At 45.0% G+C, this 17,489-nt stretch overlaps 1 protein-coding gene across 11 annotated transcripts in view; it reads left to right on the top strand.

Annotated features, from left to right (window-relative positions):
• Window positions 1–17,489, top strand: part of KLC1 (kinesin light chain 1) — a 129,059-nt gene that overhangs the window by 102,124 nt on the left and 9,446 nt on the right. For 2 of the 11 annotated variants that reach the window (XM_023514512.1, XM_003792110.3), the window contains 6 exons: window positions 3,274–3,323; window positions 3,414–3,481; window positions 5,424–5,532; window positions 6,115–6,276; window positions 10,349–10,399; window positions 10,992–11,585. In XM_023514512.1, coding sequence (XP_023370280.1) covers window positions 3,274–3,323; window positions 3,414–3,481; window positions 5,424–5,532; window positions 6,115–6,276; window positions 10,349–10,381 — 422 coding nt within the window. In that variant the 3' untranslated portion in view covers window positions 10,382–10,399; window positions 10,992–11,585. Of the gene's footprint in view, window positions 1–3,273; window positions 3,324–3,413; window positions 3,482–5,423; window positions 5,533–6,114; window positions 6,277–10,348; window positions 10,400–10,991; window positions 11,586–12,441; window positions 12,573–17,489 lie in introns of those variants that run through there. The other 9 variants (XM_023514510.1, XM_012806566.2, XM_023514509.1 and 6 more) reach the window with 6 other exon arrangements.

Raw genomic sequence — 17,489 nt, 5'->3', positions numbered from 1 at the left:
AAAAAAAAAAAAAGAATATATTTAACAAAGGATGTGAAGGATCTCTACAGAGAGAACTATGAAACATTGGGAAAAGAAATTACACAGGATGTTAACAGATGGAAGAACATATTATGCTCATGGCTGAGAAGAGTCAACATTGTTAAAATATCTGTACTACTCAAAGTAATCTATAGATCTGATGCAATCTCCATTAAATCACCAATATAGTTCTTTAAAGATCTTGAAAAAATAGTTCTTTGTTTCGGATGGAACCAGAAAAAACCCCCACTGGCCAACATAATTCTATAAAATAACAAATCTGGACACATCACTTCATCAGACTTGAGGTTATGCTGTAGTCTAGAGTGATCAGAACACCATGGTATTGGCATAGAAATAGAAATGCAGGTCTGTGGAGCAGAACAGAGACTCCAGAGCTGAACCAGCTCCGTGTTAACAAAGCCGGCAGAAGCACACACTGGAGAAAAGAGTCACCAGTCCACACAGGTGCTGGGGGAGCTGGTGAGCCACGTGTGGAAGACTGACAGAAATGACTCATTCTGGGTAAAAGATTTAAATCTAAGATAAGAAACTATAAAAACCCTAGAAGAAAGTGTAGGAAAACTTTTTTTTTTTTTTTTTTGAGGCATAGTCTCACTTTGTCATGCTGGGTAGACTGCTGTGGTGTCACAGCTCATAGCAACCTCTAACTCTTGAGCTTAGGCGATTCTCTTGCCTCAGCCTCCCAAGTAGCTGGGACTACAGGCACCCACCACAATGTCCAGCTATTTTGCGGGGTGGGGGGGGTGTCTCGAACCCTTGAGCTCAGGCAATCCACTTGTCTTGGCCTCCCAGAGTGCTAGGATTACAGGTGTGAGCCACCTTGCCTAGCCAAAAATTCTTGACAGAATTGGCCTAGGGAAAGAATTTATGAAAAAGACAAAAATGACTCAGCGCTTGTAGCTCAGTGGCTAGGGCTCCAGCCACATAGATTGGAGCTGGTGGGTTCAAACCCGGCCTGGGCCTGCTGAAACAACAATGACAACTACAACCAAAAGATAACTGGGCATTGTGGCAGGCACCTGTAGTCCCAGCTACGTGGGAGACTGAGGCAAGAGGATCACTTAAGCCCAAGAGTTTGAGGTTGCTATGAGCGATGATGCCACGGCATTCTACCCAGGGCAACATAGTGAAACTCTGTCTGAAAAAATAAAAAAATAATAAATAAATAAGTGGGACCTGATCCAGTTAAAAAATTTCTGTACAGGGTGGCGCCATGTACTGAGGGTGGCGGGTTCAAACCTGGCCCCTGCCAAATTGCAACAAAAATAGCTGGACGTTGTTGCGGGCGGCTGTGGTTCCAGCTACTGGGGAGGCTGAGGCAAGAGAACTGCCTAAGCCTAAGAGCTGGAGGTTGTGGTCAGCTGTGACGCCACAGCACTCTATGAAGGAAGACAAAGTGAGACTCTGTCTTTAAAAAAAAAAAAATTTCTATACAGCTAAGGATACAATCTGCAAAGCAAAGAGACAGCCTACAGAATGGGAGAAGATTTGCCTGCTACGAATTAGACAAAGGGCTAATAACCAGAATCTACAGAGAACTCAAGCAAATCAATAAGAAAAGATCAACTCAATTAAAAATTAGGCAAAAGACATGAACAGAAATTTTTTTTTTTTTTTTTTTTTGGAGACAGAATCTCACTTTGTCACCCTGGGTACAGTGCTGTGGCATCACAGCTCATAGCAACCTCAAACTCTTAGGCTCAAGTGATTCTCTTGCCTTAGCCTCCCAAGTATCTGAGACTACAGGTGCCTGCCACAACGCCCAGCTATTTTTAGAGACGGGGTCTCACTCTTGCCCAGGTTGGTCTTGAACCCATGAGTACAGGCAGTCCATCTGCCTCGGCCTCCCAGAGTGCTGGGATTACAAGTGTGAGTCGCTACACCTGTCCTCATGAACAGAAATATTTCTCATGAGGACAGATGAATGATCAAGAAACACCTGAAAAAATGCTCATCATTCCTGATCTTCAGAGAAATGCAAATCCAAACCACTCTGAGACACCACCTAAACCCTGTGAGAATGGCCCATATCACAAGGTCCCAAAGCTGCAGATGCTGGCATGGGTGTGTAGAGAAGGGAACACTCGTGCACTGTTGGTAGGATATCAAACTAGTGTAGCCAGCACAGAAAGAAGCATGGAGAATCCTCAGAAGAGCTAAAAGTAGGCTTTCCATTGATCCTGCAGTCCCGTTACTAAGTGTCTACTCAAAAAAACCCAAAAAAACCCAAAAAGATACTTTAAGGACATTTGCACTCATGTGTTCATAGAGGCACAATTCAGAATTGCAAAGATGTGGAAACAGCCCAGGTGTTCAGCGCATGAATGGGTTAACAAACTGGTCTGTGCATACCATGGGATACCGTTCAGCCGGGATACAAAAGATTTGCTATCTTTTGTAACTACCTGTGGATCTGGAGAATGTTCTATGTGAAGAATCCCAAGAGTGGAAAAACGAGTATAACTTGTGCCCAGTACTTAATTAGAACCAGGAGATTAACAACTGCACACTCAAGTGAGAGAAACACTCAGTTACATTCAAGGAGGGGAGCAGGCGGGTAACCCCACCCTGAGGGTGTGCTCACTGCGGAACTGTGCACACTTCCTGGGTAAAGGGCACAACTGCAGCTCCGACTTTAACCTCACAGACGCAAATTGTGGGCTGGCTCGATGGTAGTGCGTCATCAGGGGCTGTAACATGAGTGTCTTTACAGTTGGTATTCAGCCTCCCGCTGCTAAATTTGACTGGCTTAAAAAACTAACCAGGGGCGGTGCCTGTGGCTCAGTGAGTAGGGCGCCGGCCCCATATACCGAGGGTGGCGTTTGAACCGGCCCGGCCAAACTGCAACAGAAAAATAGCTGGGCGTTGTGACGGCCGCCTGTAGTCCCGGCTACTAGGGAGGCTGAGGCAAGAGAATCACCTAAGCCCAGGAGTTGGAGGTTGTTGTAAGCTGTGATGTCACAGCACTCTACCAAGGGTGATAAAGTGAGACTGTCTTAAAAAAAAAAAAGACCAAACAAAAAGCTCACAATCACTGAGGCTTAACTTCTGTCTTGTAGGCTCTATACGTATTGTGTTTCAATTTACAGTATAGTTGAGTATCCCTTGTCCAAAATGCTCCAAAATTTGAAACTTTTTGTGCATAGATTTGTTACTTATCAGAGTGTTTTGGATTTCAGATTTTTGGATTTGGGGTGCTCAGTCTGTGTGCAATTTTTTCTTCCCTAGATGAAAATAAACCCATTTGGATGCATGCTGAAGAAAGAGAAGAGTGCAAAGTAAGAATATACCATTTTGAGATTTTCTAAGTTGAATATACTGTATAATTCAAGATAATTATTCATTTGAAATTATTTGTTACAATTTAGGGAAAGCAAAAGGATGGGACATCTTTCGGAGAGTATGGTGGCTGGTACAAAGCCTGCAAAGTTGATAGGTATGTCTTTTTAGTTGGAAAAAACAAACAAAAACAACCAGGGCAAAGCAGTAGTATTCTCTAGAGCAACATGTAAATGGCCCAATGCAGAAAATTCTTAAGAAGTCATGGTAGCTCATTCCCCTGGCTTCCCAAATTCCAGTTGAAGCTTTATCCCACTAACATTGCAAATGAGGTCATGCACATATATGAAACCCACATCAGTATAATGGTTCTGTCCATTAGCACTACTTTGTCCAGAGTAACTGAAGGGAAAGACATAACCCAGATAGTGTGCCCAGGGCCTGGGAAGACAGCCCTTTGCAACCCAGGGAGACACTCACACCTGTCTTTTTCTTACGGTTTATGGGGCTCCATGCTCTGCAGAGGGGAGGGGAGGCCTTCCGAGCACAGCCCCTGGAGCCTGGTGTCTGTGTGCTCCACCCCACGTGTGGCCCTCCCGTGGCCACTGTCCCTCAGGCTGAGTGGCATACCCTGCCTATGTTTTTCGAGTCTTAACTTTCATCATTCTTTGAGACTCAACTTACTGTTCATGTATTTCAGGAAAACTCAGTGAGCCCTAGTTTGTAATTAATGCCCCTCCCCTGAGTCCCCCATAGCTCTCACCATAACATACTAAAGTCTTATCTTTCCTTTTTCCCATGGTTGTGTATTTGCATCAGAGAAACAGTGGACGGCTTCCTAACTTCTGTACCTGAAGTGCCCATCAGTAAGAGAGAAACGGTCTCTCGGAGTACTTACCTATACAAAAGTCAATTTAGGTTTACATTTAATTTTCTAGCAAGACTGTGCTGTCACTAAGAAAATGCCATGAAGGCTATGTTAACCAGTTTGATGAAAATATTTCAAATTGTATATAAAACCAGCACATTGTACCCCATGATTGCATTAATGCACACAGCTATGATTTAATAAAAAAAAAAAAAAAGAAATAACCATCATCATCCACCTAACTGATAAACCAATGATAGCTATGAAGGCTAATCCCTTATAATATTATTCCTATCTGCAAAAGATTGTAGCAATGTGGTTTCTGTCTTTAACTAATAAATACCATTTTTCACAAAAAAAAAAAAAAGAGAGAGAGAGACTGTGCTGTCAGGAATGCAGAGACATCACCATCCTGCTTCCCCCAACACTCCACCCCCCACCCCCGGCCTGCTCACTGCTCCCTTGTGCATAAGGTGTCCAGCCTCTGCCATCAGACCCTGTTAACAGAAGTTCTGGTTTGCTTGGCCCTCACTTCCATTTGTGGACAGAGGGAGCATGTGAATGGCAACATTTAAAACACTGTCCTCATTACTGCCAGACACAGACTCAACTCTGTTTCCAGGGCAAAGTGTGCTGGTCACACCAGACAGACATTTCTGTTAACGGAGTGGCCAGTGGGCTATGAGAACTGCTCCAGCCTGGATGGATGCAGGTGTGCCTGACTCTTGGGGCTATCTCTGGGAAGTGTGAGGTCAGCACTGTGCTGGGAGGTAGGGCCACTGAGAGTGATAGCAGGTCTACAGTTTACAGTTTTAAAAAATGCCAGAGGCTTGGCTCCCGTAGTGCAGTGGTTATGGCGCCAGCCACATGTACCAAGGCTGGCGGGTTCGAGCCTAGCCTGGGCCAGCTAAAGAACAATGACAGCTATAACAACAACAACAACAAAATAGCGGGGTATTGTGGCAGGTGCCTGTAGTCCCAGCTATTTGGGAGGCTGAGGCAAGAGAATCACTTAAGCCCAAGAGTTTGAGGTTGCTGTGAGCTATGACGCCACAGCACTCCACTGAGGGCGACATAGTGAGACTCTGTCTCAAAAAAAAAAAGTACAGAGAATGTTAAAATGCACTCTAACCAAAATGCCAGGCTGGCCAGCCCTGCAGAGTGTGCGCTGCCAGCAGCTGCTCTGCCAGAGTTGGGTTCCATGTCGCGCTTGTAATGTGCTTTCTCGTAGTCCGACTGTTACAACTACTCTCAAAAATCTGGGGGCGCTTTACAGACGGCAGGGCAAATTCGAAGCCGCAGAAACGTTAGAAGAAGCCGCCATGAGGTCACGCAAACAGGCAAGTCACACCTTTTGTCTTTGGTCAGAACTCTGAATTTATGAATTCTTTTTCATATGATTCTCTTTCTTTTTATTGAAAGGCTGATTTAGAAATAAAAAATCTTTACAATTTTAGTTTGTATAAATAAAGATACATTGTTTAAAAGGCCTTTGATACTACACCAAAAGCCTGAACTGCAAAAGAAAAACCAGATTCACCAAAGTTAAAAAACCCTATCATTCACTGCTGGTGGAATGTATAACGGTGTGGCCACTATGGGAGAGTCTGATGGTTTGTCTAAAAGTTAAACTTGGATTCAGCGAGTGGCTCAGCAGTACCACTGTGGACGTGTGCTCAGGAGACCTGAACGCTGATGGGTGCTGTCCACCCCACCTGCCGCCAGCCGAGCCGGCTGGGTCTCTTTCCAGCCCCTCCTCACCTTCCACATTCACCTGCGGGACTAGAGGAACCACTCTGCTGAGTTTTTCCCTCCTCGGATTCAGAACCATTATTTTTTTCCTAGTGAAGTTTAAATACCTCAGAAATATGTAAGAAAATGTAAGTGCTAGTGGGTCTCACTGTCCTCCCCTCCACTGGCAGGGTCTTGACAATGTTCACAAACAGAGAGTGGCTGAAGTGCTGAATGACCCTGAGAACATGGAGAAGCGGAGGAGCAGGGAGAGTCTCAACGTGGACGTGGTCAAGTACGAGAGTGGCCCTGACGGAGGGGAGGAAGTGAGTATGAGCGTAGAGTGGAATGGGGTAAGTACAGTACACAGCTGCACGCCCGCCCGGGAGGCCCTCGCCTTTCACCTGCTGACACTGTCCTCCTCTCCAATTAAGTGCCCATTAAGCTGCTGAGTTCTCCCTGTCTGCTAAAGCTGAGGTCTGTTGTTTGTTTGAAGTGTAATTTTCTTCTTAGGAATCCATGAAGGCTGTTTGGCTTGGAGCACTTACATGCTGATTGAGTGTCCTGGCTATTTAAAGCATAATCCATAATCTGGTTTCATCTTAATATTGGGATCAGTGCTACAGTAGCAGATAACTAACTTGCTCCTTTAACTCACACATTTCATTGCTAACTCGTGCTTCTAACGTCACTGACCAGGCTGCACTAGATTTTGTTAGAGTTAATTAAAGTGCTGTTTAAGTGGAATTGGGTTTTAGAAAAGAACAGCTCAAAAACAAAATTGGTAGGGTGGCGGCTCTGCCTGATGCCCCTTGGTCCTGAGTGCCATGTGTCTCCCCTCGAGGCCCAGGAGTGGGGCTCTCAGAACTGTTGCGGAGGCTGTCAGGCTGACCACGAGCCAGGAGGCCGCGTGGGCTCTGCGTGGGGGTTGGTCTGCCTCTGCGATTTCCTGCCACGGCTGTTTATCCAGTGGTTGCCAAATACCATGTGGCCTTTTGAACATTTTCTCTGTAATGAATTTTTATAAGACAGGGATAATTTTTTTGTACATTGAGCTGGTGTCTTTGGAATTTTGCTTCATCAGGAAGGGTTGTTGAATGCAGAATGCAGCCTCTCTGGGAAAGTATTGATTTTTAAGATTTAGCAGTGCACTTTGATGAGTTGTATTGTACAGAGGTTTTGCCAAATTATAGTTTTGGCCTTTCTTACGATCTACTTTATTTTCTGAATCTGTTTATTCTTTAGGACTTTCCATAACTGTAGCAATTTTATAAGAGATAGCATTCTAAATAAAATTTTGTAAAATATGTTAGTAGCCAAAATTTGGGGGAAAAGATTCTCTCGACTGTCTTTATCTGGCAGCTCTGCTTTGTTTTTTTCTGTGCCAAGACAACCAATCAGCATCTGCTCTGCCCACTGACCCAGCTGGGCGGTAGTCCAGAGCTGAAATGACCCCTGGGCGGTCCTGCTCCCCGCGCTCCTCCAGAACTGTGTACTGTGCTCTCCTCTCGGCTGCTGCTGCCCCTGCACGCTCTGTACAGAGGGCAGGTCCCTTCTCTGGCTTCAGAAGGCAGGATGCAGATTTTGATAGCCCAAATAAAGTTTTGGAGGAACTTTCTCTGGAGACAGTATTTCTAGGTCCATATTTATATAAAAGCAGATGATGATGAAATTGCCAAGAGCTCAGAGTTCTGTTAACAGTTTTCAGACTGACTCGGGCTGTGGAGAGCTGCTTTTGTCTCCGTGCAGGGATGACACGTGGCTGGGCTTCCTCATCAGGCCTGCTGGCAGGGGTGAAAGCAACCACTCCTGAGGACACACAGTCCCTCCTCCTGTCTTCTCCTCATGTGGATGTGTTAGTGGGGTTCACACGTGCACTGTGACTGGGTGTCTCCTGAGCAGCAGATTTGCCTTTAGACATTGGTAGCTTTGCACCTTTGACCAAAGAGTCATCCCAGAGCGTGTTGGCCATGGATTGATTTACTGAACAATCTGTGAGCAGTGGACGGAGCTAGCTAGCTCCCCCTGAGCAGTGGACGGAGCCGTAGGTGAAGTGAGCACGCCACTGGGCTGCCGAGGGCCTCCTGACTTTCCCAGGAAGCCCTTGACCGAGACAGACAGGCAGTGCTGAGCTCAACCAACTTGATTTGAATTTTATTGTCAAAGTATAGTTGTTTTTTTTTTCTTTTTAGACACAGAGTCTCACTTTATTGCCCTTGGTAGAGTACCGCGGCGTCACAGCTCACAGCAACCTCCAACTCCTAGGCTTAGGTGATTCTCTTGCCTCAGCCTCCCGAGCAGTTAGGACTATAGGCGCCTGCCACAATGCCCAGTTATTTTTTTGTTGCAGTTTGGCTGGGGCTGGGTTTGAACCCGCCACCCTTGGTATATGGGACTGGCGCCCTACTCACTGAGCCACAAGGCGCTGCCCCAAAGTATAGTTTCATTATTTAAACGTAGTCAGTGATGGCGTGTATATACTTAGCTGTTTCTTTGTCATGAACTTGACTGAGGTAAATCACGCGCAGTAGAAGGAGCCGTCTCCAGGGTCAGGTCTGACTTCCACACGGTCGCAGAGCAGTCAGCACATCCATCTGCCTTTGAGGAGGTGTTAGAATGAAGTTCCTCGTCATGTTTCTGTTTCAGTGAAGATTTCCCTGAGATTGAAAACGATCTAAAAGCTGTTACTTTGCAACCACTTCTTTGTGTGCATCACGATTTTCTTTGGTATTATGTAATTAAGATAAAATAGAGAAATAGTTTGGGTGTTGAGGCAGATATTAAAAGACTATACCTGTCACAGGCCGGGCGCGGTGGCTCACGCATGTAATCCTAGCACTCTGGGAGGCTGAGGCAGGTGAATTACTTGAGTTTGAGCTTGAGTTCAAGACCAACCTGAGCAAAAAAGTGAGACCCTGTCTCTACTAAACATAGAAAAACTGAGGCAAGAGGATCGCTCGAGCCTGAGTTGGAGGTTGCCATGAGTGTGATGCCCCAGCACTCTTTCCAGGGGGACAGCTTGAGACTCTGTCTCAAAAAAAAAAAAAAAAAAAGAATCTACCTGTCACCTGTAAGTCACATTTCAAATTTTGGGTCTCATAAAGAAAGCGTCATTATTCCATTGACTTATTTTGTTAAAATAACTTGTTATATGTTTATAATGAGAAAGTGACTTTTAGATTTTATTTTATATTGAGTTTTTGAGTGAGATTTTAATTTAAAGAAAGGCTTTAATACTTTTGTAAAACATTGACACTCCTGTCATAGGGAAAATGCTGTCGCTCTGCTCTGCTGGCCAGTCCGGCCTAGCACAGCATAAACACGGCAGCCTTTGATTGTGTTATGTTCACCACCGACACATGGCATTTAATTTTTCTCAATATTCAGAAATAACATTTAAAACAAAGGGTACTGGGGTTGAAGGAAAGGCAAATGAGGCGCCAGTAGCTGCCTGCTGTCGGCTGGGCGTGGTGTCACACAGAAGTGTCCCTGTGATATTCCAAAATAAAACTTCATGAGAAATAAATGTAAGGTCAGTGACAGATGTTAGTTATTCATAGCGCGTGTCTGAGTTAAACTCTGGATGTGGAAGGTGGTTTGTTGAGGGAAGCCCCACTCTGCTCTGTTAAGTGCATTGTGAACACCGTGACTCCCTGCACGCCGCTTCCTGGACCTCAGTTTTGTATAACGTGTGAGTCTCAATGCCATGGCACTCTACCCAGGGGGAAAGCTTGAGGCTCTGTCTCAAAAAAAAAAATAAAGTGTGAGTCTCAGATGAGTCTAGTGAGTGCTCTTTTGCACTTTTGCTTCTGAAAACGCAGATACTTTGTATACAAATCCTTTTCTGATCAAAACTTGGCTTCCTTTAAATTACTGCTGGATGTTTTTTAACCAGTACATTGTTCATTCTAATTAGAAGCCCACCTTCCTAATGTGAATATGCTTCCATGGCAGTCTAAGGAAGTAGCTGGCTTTGAAAGTGTTAGAATGCAGTGAACCACCCAGGCCCTTGAGCCCCTGTGAACAGGAATTAGCCTGGGTAGGGTCAGCCCACCGGCCTTCCCATGCTTCTCATGGGCTAAGGGAGGTGCTTGGGTGGCAAGGTAGGGTAGTCAGCAGACTGGCCTGAGGTGGGCAGACCCTCTCTCCTGCCAGCTAGGGGTTGGGGAGGAGCTGCCATTGGGAACTGGAGGAGGAGAGAGAGAAACATGAAGTATTCTTGGAATCCACCCAGTGTTTAGTTAGTATTTTATGCATAACAATGTATAGTGCTGAATTTTGCAATGAACAGCGGGAGCTGCCCTATTTGTGGAAGTATGTGAGCATTTTAACATCCTTTTTCTGAAGAGCTACAAGAAGTTATGTTTTCTTGTCCTCCCAACATTCTTGAGGTGTGGTAACAAGTTTTATTTTTCCATTTTAAAGATGAGAAAAATGAAGCTCGGGCTGGTTAAATGACTTGCTCAGCGTCCCATGGTGAGTCCGAGCGGGGGCACAGGCCCGCCGTCTGGCCCTTCTGTCAAGACTGTTGGCTTTCCTTGCTGGCAGGACCCAGGATGCGTTGCTGCCTGTGGAAATTTACTTTATTTTGGATTATCAACTGCATGTTTAAAATGTGCTGTAGACTTTTAAATTCCATGATTTCTTAAAGTTTCTGAAATGTCTCAGATGTTCTTAAGAGAATGGAAGTCACCTCTTCACAGTGGCCCTGTAGATGCTTTTCATTTCAGAATTTCTTTTATGTACAGTTACTTTTGAAACTGTTTATGCTAGTTATCAAGGAGATTTCTAACAAATTGTTAATCCTACATAGTCTTAAAGATTGAGTTTTACTTTGGTGACTGTGAGGAGTGAGCCAGTCTAGATTCTGTGATATACCCTGCGGGCCAGCACCTGTGCTGCACAGGGCTGGCGGGGGCAGCAGACATCGTCCCCAGAACTCAGCCATGCACGAAGCAGCCAAGCTATGTGACCTAGAAATACTGTGAACCACGCTGTGCTAGATGGAGCCGCTGCCCTTCCTTGCCGAGGTTTCACGTGGGTTTTCTCTCTCCTTTCTGTCTGACAGGCCTAGCCGCCCGTGTGACTCTCACACTGTCTCCTGCATGACGGGCGGCGCCCCCTCCAGCTTCCCTTCTCTCTCCAGTGCTGCCCGCTGTGTCTAGCAGTCCCCTAGGACCTGTCCGAGCTGCACCTCTCTGTGACTGGCCATTCCTGTCTGTCGGTGCTGCTGTCCTTTTTTGGGGGGGGGGGTCTTGGTTTCTGTATACATGTAGCTTTGCCAGATATGTACTTAGTAGTATAAACTGTGTTAATAAAATCCATTTACTGTGTAATACATGAGTTTAGAAGTTAAGAGCGATTAGCTGTTCACTCTGATAGCAGTAGTTAATAGTGTCACAAAAGGTGTCACTACAGTGGCATGACGGTGGCCTCTGGGCATAGCTGAGCCCCCAGAGTCAGGTGTGTGCTGCACGTGCTCCGAGGTACCGAGAGCCCAGGGAGCCCTGCCTGGACCTGGGCTTTCCTAGGTACACCCCAGTAGCATTTGCTGTGTAGTCTGTGTGGGATTCGGGCATTCTGCTTTCTCTACTAATCTCTCAGTGCTCGGTGAGTTGTGTATTTGTGTCTTTCTAACTTCTAATAAACTTACTCCAACTGACCTGTACCTTGGTGTCTGTCTGCTCAGTAGAACTTCTCACCTGTCCCACGAAGTGCAGCATGGCGTAGCTTCTGGAAGTAACGGGGACAATGTTAATTAATCTCACTAAGTGATTCATTCTGAGAATAAACATGGCTGAATACACATTTTCTTCACTCTGCGTTTTTTATTTTCATGTCCAGATATTGCCGAGTATTTTACGTATTAATGTCTGAATCAATTAAGATGAAAGCTGGGTACTCTGACCCGCTTCCGACAGGGTATCTGAGCAATTGCAATTACTTGTATAGGATGAACATTTAATTTTCCAACCACATTTATAATAAACATTTAATGCCACTGCTCTGTAAGATTGATGGAAGGAAACATTTTATCCAAGTATTACATTTAGATGAATTGTAACAAGGAAGCAGCCTTTGTCCTGTGTAAATGTTTTGGGTCCTGTAATAACCTCGATCAGATACTTACCTGTTTATTAAATGGGGGTTTGACTTTGGTGAAATTCCTAGAAGCTGCTTTAATTTTCTCGAGACTTTGTGTGCTACAATCTTTTGTCTCAAAATAGCAATATAATTCATTTTCCATTTGGGATATGATTATTTTGTTTGAATGAGCTTTCTCATGTTCAAATGTTTCCATAACATTGGATTATCTTTAATGCACTTGAAAAGGATACTTTCTGTTTAAAGTATATTTTTGTACCTGGCAAATTGGTGGTTTCTGTGGGACTCGTGTACCTAGTGAGTCCCAGTGAGCAGGGCAGCCTTGGTGCCAACGCCTGTTTGCATCCAGCTGTACTCCTGCGGATGAGAGGGAGAACCACCTGCAGCTTCACATTTGTTCACGTTTTTTTCAGGATGGCACTGGATCTTTAAAACGCAGTGGTTCCTTTAGCAAACTCCGGGCTTCCATTAGACGCAGCAGTGAGAAGCTGGTTAGGAAGCTGAAGGGAGGAAGTTCACGGGAGAGTGAGCCGAGGAACCCTGGGTAACTATCTCTTCCAGCTCTCCTGACACGCCTCACATGCCAAGCTGTGGCTGGGCCGTTTCTCTGCCTGGTACAGATTTCTCACCCACAGGCTTCAGAAAAGACATTCCAGTTTGGTCTCTATATTTTAACAATGGGAAAGCTTAATAGTTTCTGTCTAATTTTTCCCAGGATAAGGTGAGAAATAATTGTGAGACTTCTTGTTAGTAGCTAAAAGGGCTGATACCTTTAAAATTTATTTATGGAATTCTTTTATTTTGTTAACATGTTCTTCATAGCAGTGAAACATGGGAAAATTTAATGTTAAAATATTAACGGTTTTAAATTTGTTTACTCTAAGAAATATTTGTTTACTCTAGATATGCACTATTTTTTGAGATTAGCATTAGTTTAAATCTTTTAAAATCCGATGTAAGCTACAACTATATTAAATCTCATAAGGTATATAGGGCGAAAAATGGTTTTAAATAGAATGATCAGGCTGGGTGTGGTGGCTCATGCCTATAATTCGAACACTGTGGGAGGCCAAGGCAGTGGGGGTGGGAATTGCTTGAGCCCAAGAGTTCAAGACCAGCTCAAGCAACATAGCAAAACCAAGGAGTTTCTTGGGAGATTTTCAAAACCTTAAGTTTAAGAAGAGGTTTAAGTCATGGGTCTTATAGTCTTTTGAACAGTAATATTTATGTTGTAAAAGGAGTTTGATTCTTAAAATAGTCTTTGCAAGGCCTGTGTGGTGGCTCACACCTATGATCCCAGCACTCTGGGAGGCAGAGGTAGGTGGATTGCTTGAGCTCAGGAGTTTAAGACCAGCCTCAGCAAGAGCGAGATCCTGTTTGTACTAAACATAAAAAAACTAACCGGGTACAGTGGCAGGTGCCTATAGTCTCAGCTACTCAGGAGGCTGAGGCAGGAGGATCGCGTGAGCCCAGGAGTTTGAGGTTGCTGTTGAGCTATGATGCCACGGCCCTCTCCCTAGTGGGACAGAGTGAGACTGTCTCCCCCACCCCCCAGGAAGATAGTCTCGCATCTGCCAAGGGGTATCAGAGGCGGCCTCCTTTGCTGCTCAGCTCCTCCTGCACCCTGTGTCTGCCTCACTCCCAGATGTGGCTGGGTGCACTTCTCACAGGAGGCCTCTTTCCTCTGCTCTTCTGTGTGGGTTGAAGTTCCTAAATGGTACCTACTTTTTAAAGATTGATTTTTTTTTTTTTTTTGGTAAAACTGTATTTTAAAAGTGATCCCCTTTAAGTTCTGCAGGAAAGAATTCTAATCATCTCAGGACTGCAGCACTGAGTTCCTTTGGAGAACACAGTGGAAATAATAAAGTTACATCCTTTTCAGTCGTTTTGTTTGTTACTTTGTCATTTTATAACAACTTTTTAGAAGGGTGTCTTGGCCGGACGCAGTGGTTCACACCTCTAATCCTGTAGCGCTCTGGGAGGCTGAGGAGGGTGGATTGCTTGAGCTCAGTAGTTGCAGACCAGCCTAAGTAAGAGTGAGACCCCGTCTCTGTTAAAAATGGAAAATTAGCCGGGCATAGTGGTTTATACCTGTAGTCCCAGGTACTCAGGAGGCTGAGGTGAGAAGAGAGCTCAGACCCAAGAGTTTGAGTTTGCTGTGAGCTCTCTACCCAGGGTGACAGAGTGAGACTCTTGTCTAAAGTAAAAAAGAAAAACATGTCCAGTGTGCTCCCTCTTCTGGGGGAGCACTAAGACCTGCTGCCACACAGCCAGGCCATGGGCTGCGAGTTGGCCCAGCCTGCCTTGCAGGGAGGCTTGGGCCTCCTGGCCACTGTGTGTCCCCTAGAAGTCTCTCTGGAAGTTTCTGGTGATTTCTGAGAGACATGTGGTCCTGAGGCAATAGCAGTGGTTTGGCCTTTGTTGGGAACTGGCACCTATCACCCCCTTCCCACAACTGTTCACCAACTTGTTTCTGGAGAGGGAGTTTTCAGAGCTCCATGAATGTCTGTTGTGTAGAGGAATGGACACCATGCTTGCAAAGGACAGTTACTGATTCTTATCACACTAAAAGGAAACCCTGAGAACAGGACAGTCTCCTGGCAATCCCCCAAGTAACTCAGCGTTCTGGAATAAGATAAGATCGGTCCCTCACTAGTAAGCATATGTTAAACATTGATGCTTAGTAGTTCTTCATGGGGGTTGTGGGGAAAGAACACATGAGGAAAGCAGTGGCAGCCTTATGACTGCAGCCCTTGTATGTAATTACCTTAACTCTCCACACCTGTTGTATATGTCATTATCTTAACTCTCCACACCTGTTGTGTATAATCTTAATAAATAGCCATTGCGGAGCGGGCACGGGGCTACCTTGCACTGAAGGTTAGCCCGCCTCTCACAAGCTTGTACTTCTACTTTGTGTCACACCCGGTTCCTTCCTGGGGCGACTGAGAAGGGCCTTAGGGGTCACGACACTGTTGTGATGAAAACCACCTGGGAGCTCAAGGGTTTGAAACCCATTTGGGCTTCTAGAAGCTTGTGAAAACTCAGCAGCAATTTGCCTGTGATGAGACAAATGAACTCTTACTGAGGAGAGTAGGTTACAAATTGCCTTTGGAATAGTGCCCTTATTTTAAAATGTTTACATATTATCAGAACTAAAATGATAGGTTACTGTCTGCCTCTTTTTTTTTTTTTTTGAGACAGAGCCTCAAGCTATTGCCCTGGGTGGAGTGCTGTGGCGTCATAGCTCACAGCAACCTCAAACTCTTGGGCTTAAGTGATTCTCTTACCTCAGCCTCCCTGGGAGCTGGGACTACAGGTGCCCGCCACAATGCCCAGCTATTTTTTAGAGATGGTGTCTTGCTCTGGCTTAGGCTGGTCTGGAACCTGTGAGTTCAGGCCATCCTCCTGTCTTGGCCTCCCAGAGTGCTGGGATTACTGTGACCGGCCAGCCTGACTCTTCAACGGTCGATGCACCGAGGGTTCTGAATGCCATTGTGGTTTTTGCTTTTATTTACTTATTTATTTTTTTGAGACAGAGTCTCGCTGTGTTTCCTTTAGTAGAGTGCTGTAGTGTCACAGCTCACAGCAACCTCAAACTTTTGGGTTTACGTGATCCTCTTGTCTCAGCCTCCCAAGTAGCTGGCCCTACAGGTGCCTGTCACAACGCCTGGCTATACTTTTATTTATTTATTTATTTATCTTGCAGCAGAGTCTTATTCTGTTTCCCAGGCTGGACTGCAATGTTATGATCATAGCTTACCATAGCCTTGAATTCCTGGGCACAAGAGATCATCCCACAGGGCTGGGACTAGAGGTGCATATCACTACACCCAGCTAGCTTTTCCTATTTTTAAATAGAGATGGGGGTGACACCTGTAGCTCAGTTGGCAGGATGCCGGCCATATACACTGAGGGTGGCAGGTTGGACCAGCTAAAAAGTGACAACTGCAACAAAAAAAATAGCTGGGCATTGTGGTGGCCGCCTGTAGTCCCAGCTACTCAGGAGGCTGAGGCAAGAGAATCACTTAAGTTCAAAAGTTGGAGGTTGCTGTGAGCTGTGATACCACAGCATTCTACCAAGGGTGACATAGTGACACTCTGTCTCAAAAAAATAAATAAACAAATAGAGACGGGGTCTTCCTATGTTGCCCAGGCTGGCCTCAAACTCTTAGGCTCAAGCAGTCTTCCCATCTGGACCTCCCAAAGTGCTGGGTTATAGGTGTGAGCCCCTGGGCCTGGCTGACCATGTTTATTTTTTAATCTTTTTGCAGTTTTTGGCCGGGGCTGGGTTTGAACCCACCACCTCAGGCATATGGGGCCGGCACCCTACTCCTTTGAGCTATAGGTGCTGCCCTGGCTGACCATGTTTAATTGATGCAACTCAAAAGGACTGAAGAACTATTACATCAACTATTGTACTTTGGTTTTATAAGGAAAAGAGAGTTGAGGAAAAGCTTAGAAGGTTTTCTAGCTATTTAAGTAATAGCAGAAAGAGTTGAGTATGTCCGAATTCACTTCACAGAAGATTCACTTCTATGGCCTAGTTTGATTTAGGCTTTGTTCTTGAGTAGCTCCAGGTAGAGAGAAACCTGTTTAGGACTCTAGCATTTGTCTGGGTCTCATTGGGACATTTTTGTTTTGTTGTGGTTTATATATTTTGGGGTGAGATTTGCTTGTGGATGAGTGAATTAAGGTCTTTATTTTGGTGTAGTTAATTCAAGGAGAACTGGGTGTCTGCCACTTGCCAGGTGCTGTGATCCCGGGCTGTTGACACATGGGCAGGCACCTGGCTTTGTGTCCTCATCCAGAGTGTCCCACATGAGTTGGTCCCTGGCCCGTGGGCCTGTGCTCCAGCCTCACAGCCACAAGGTCGCTCACCTGGAAATCCTGTGTCCCTGCTCACCGTTAGTGCTGTAGACAGCTCCTGTTTAGACTACAGACCCACTTACACACACGTGATCCTTAGTATCACTTATTTTAGCTTTAAAACCTAAAGTGAGATTATGTTCAAAGATAACCACAGTGATGGTGAACACTAATTACTAATTTAAAATTAGGTTATAGTAATTTATAGGCTACGTTGTCAAGTATTTTAAAGACGGCAAATGGAAAAAGTAAACATATAAATTCTTGTATTTCTTTAAAAGTAGAACCATGGAATTTGTTTTAAAGTTAGGTTTCTAAGAAAAATACTGGCTTATGCTTCTAATGATCAAGTTAGTTGTCATGCTTTTGATATAGAAAGATATGTAAGTTAGAGAATACACTTACACATCTCCTCTGGACAGAGCTGTGAGTCTTCTCTTTACAGTGGTCCCTTATGGTGGTGGGTTTTACCTAAACCCCTGGGCCCCCTTCCTGGAACGCAGCAGCTCCTCAGGGAACCAGTTTTATATTTATTTATTTATTTAATTTGAGATAGTCTCTCACTTTTTTGCCCTTGGTAGAGTGCCATGGT

This window comes from Otolemur garnettii, unplaced genomic scaffold, assembly GCF_000181295.1.
Source record: "Otolemur garnettii isolate 467f Iridium unplaced genomic scaffold, OtoGar3 scaffold00054, whole genome shotgun sequence".
Taxonomy (NCBI): domain Eukaryota; kingdom Metazoa; phylum Chordata; class Mammalia; order Primates; family Galagidae; genus Otolemur; species Otolemur garnettii.
The sequence above is the reverse complement of the archived record's forward strand: the minus strand, read 5'-3'. Positions and strand labels throughout refer to the sequence as shown.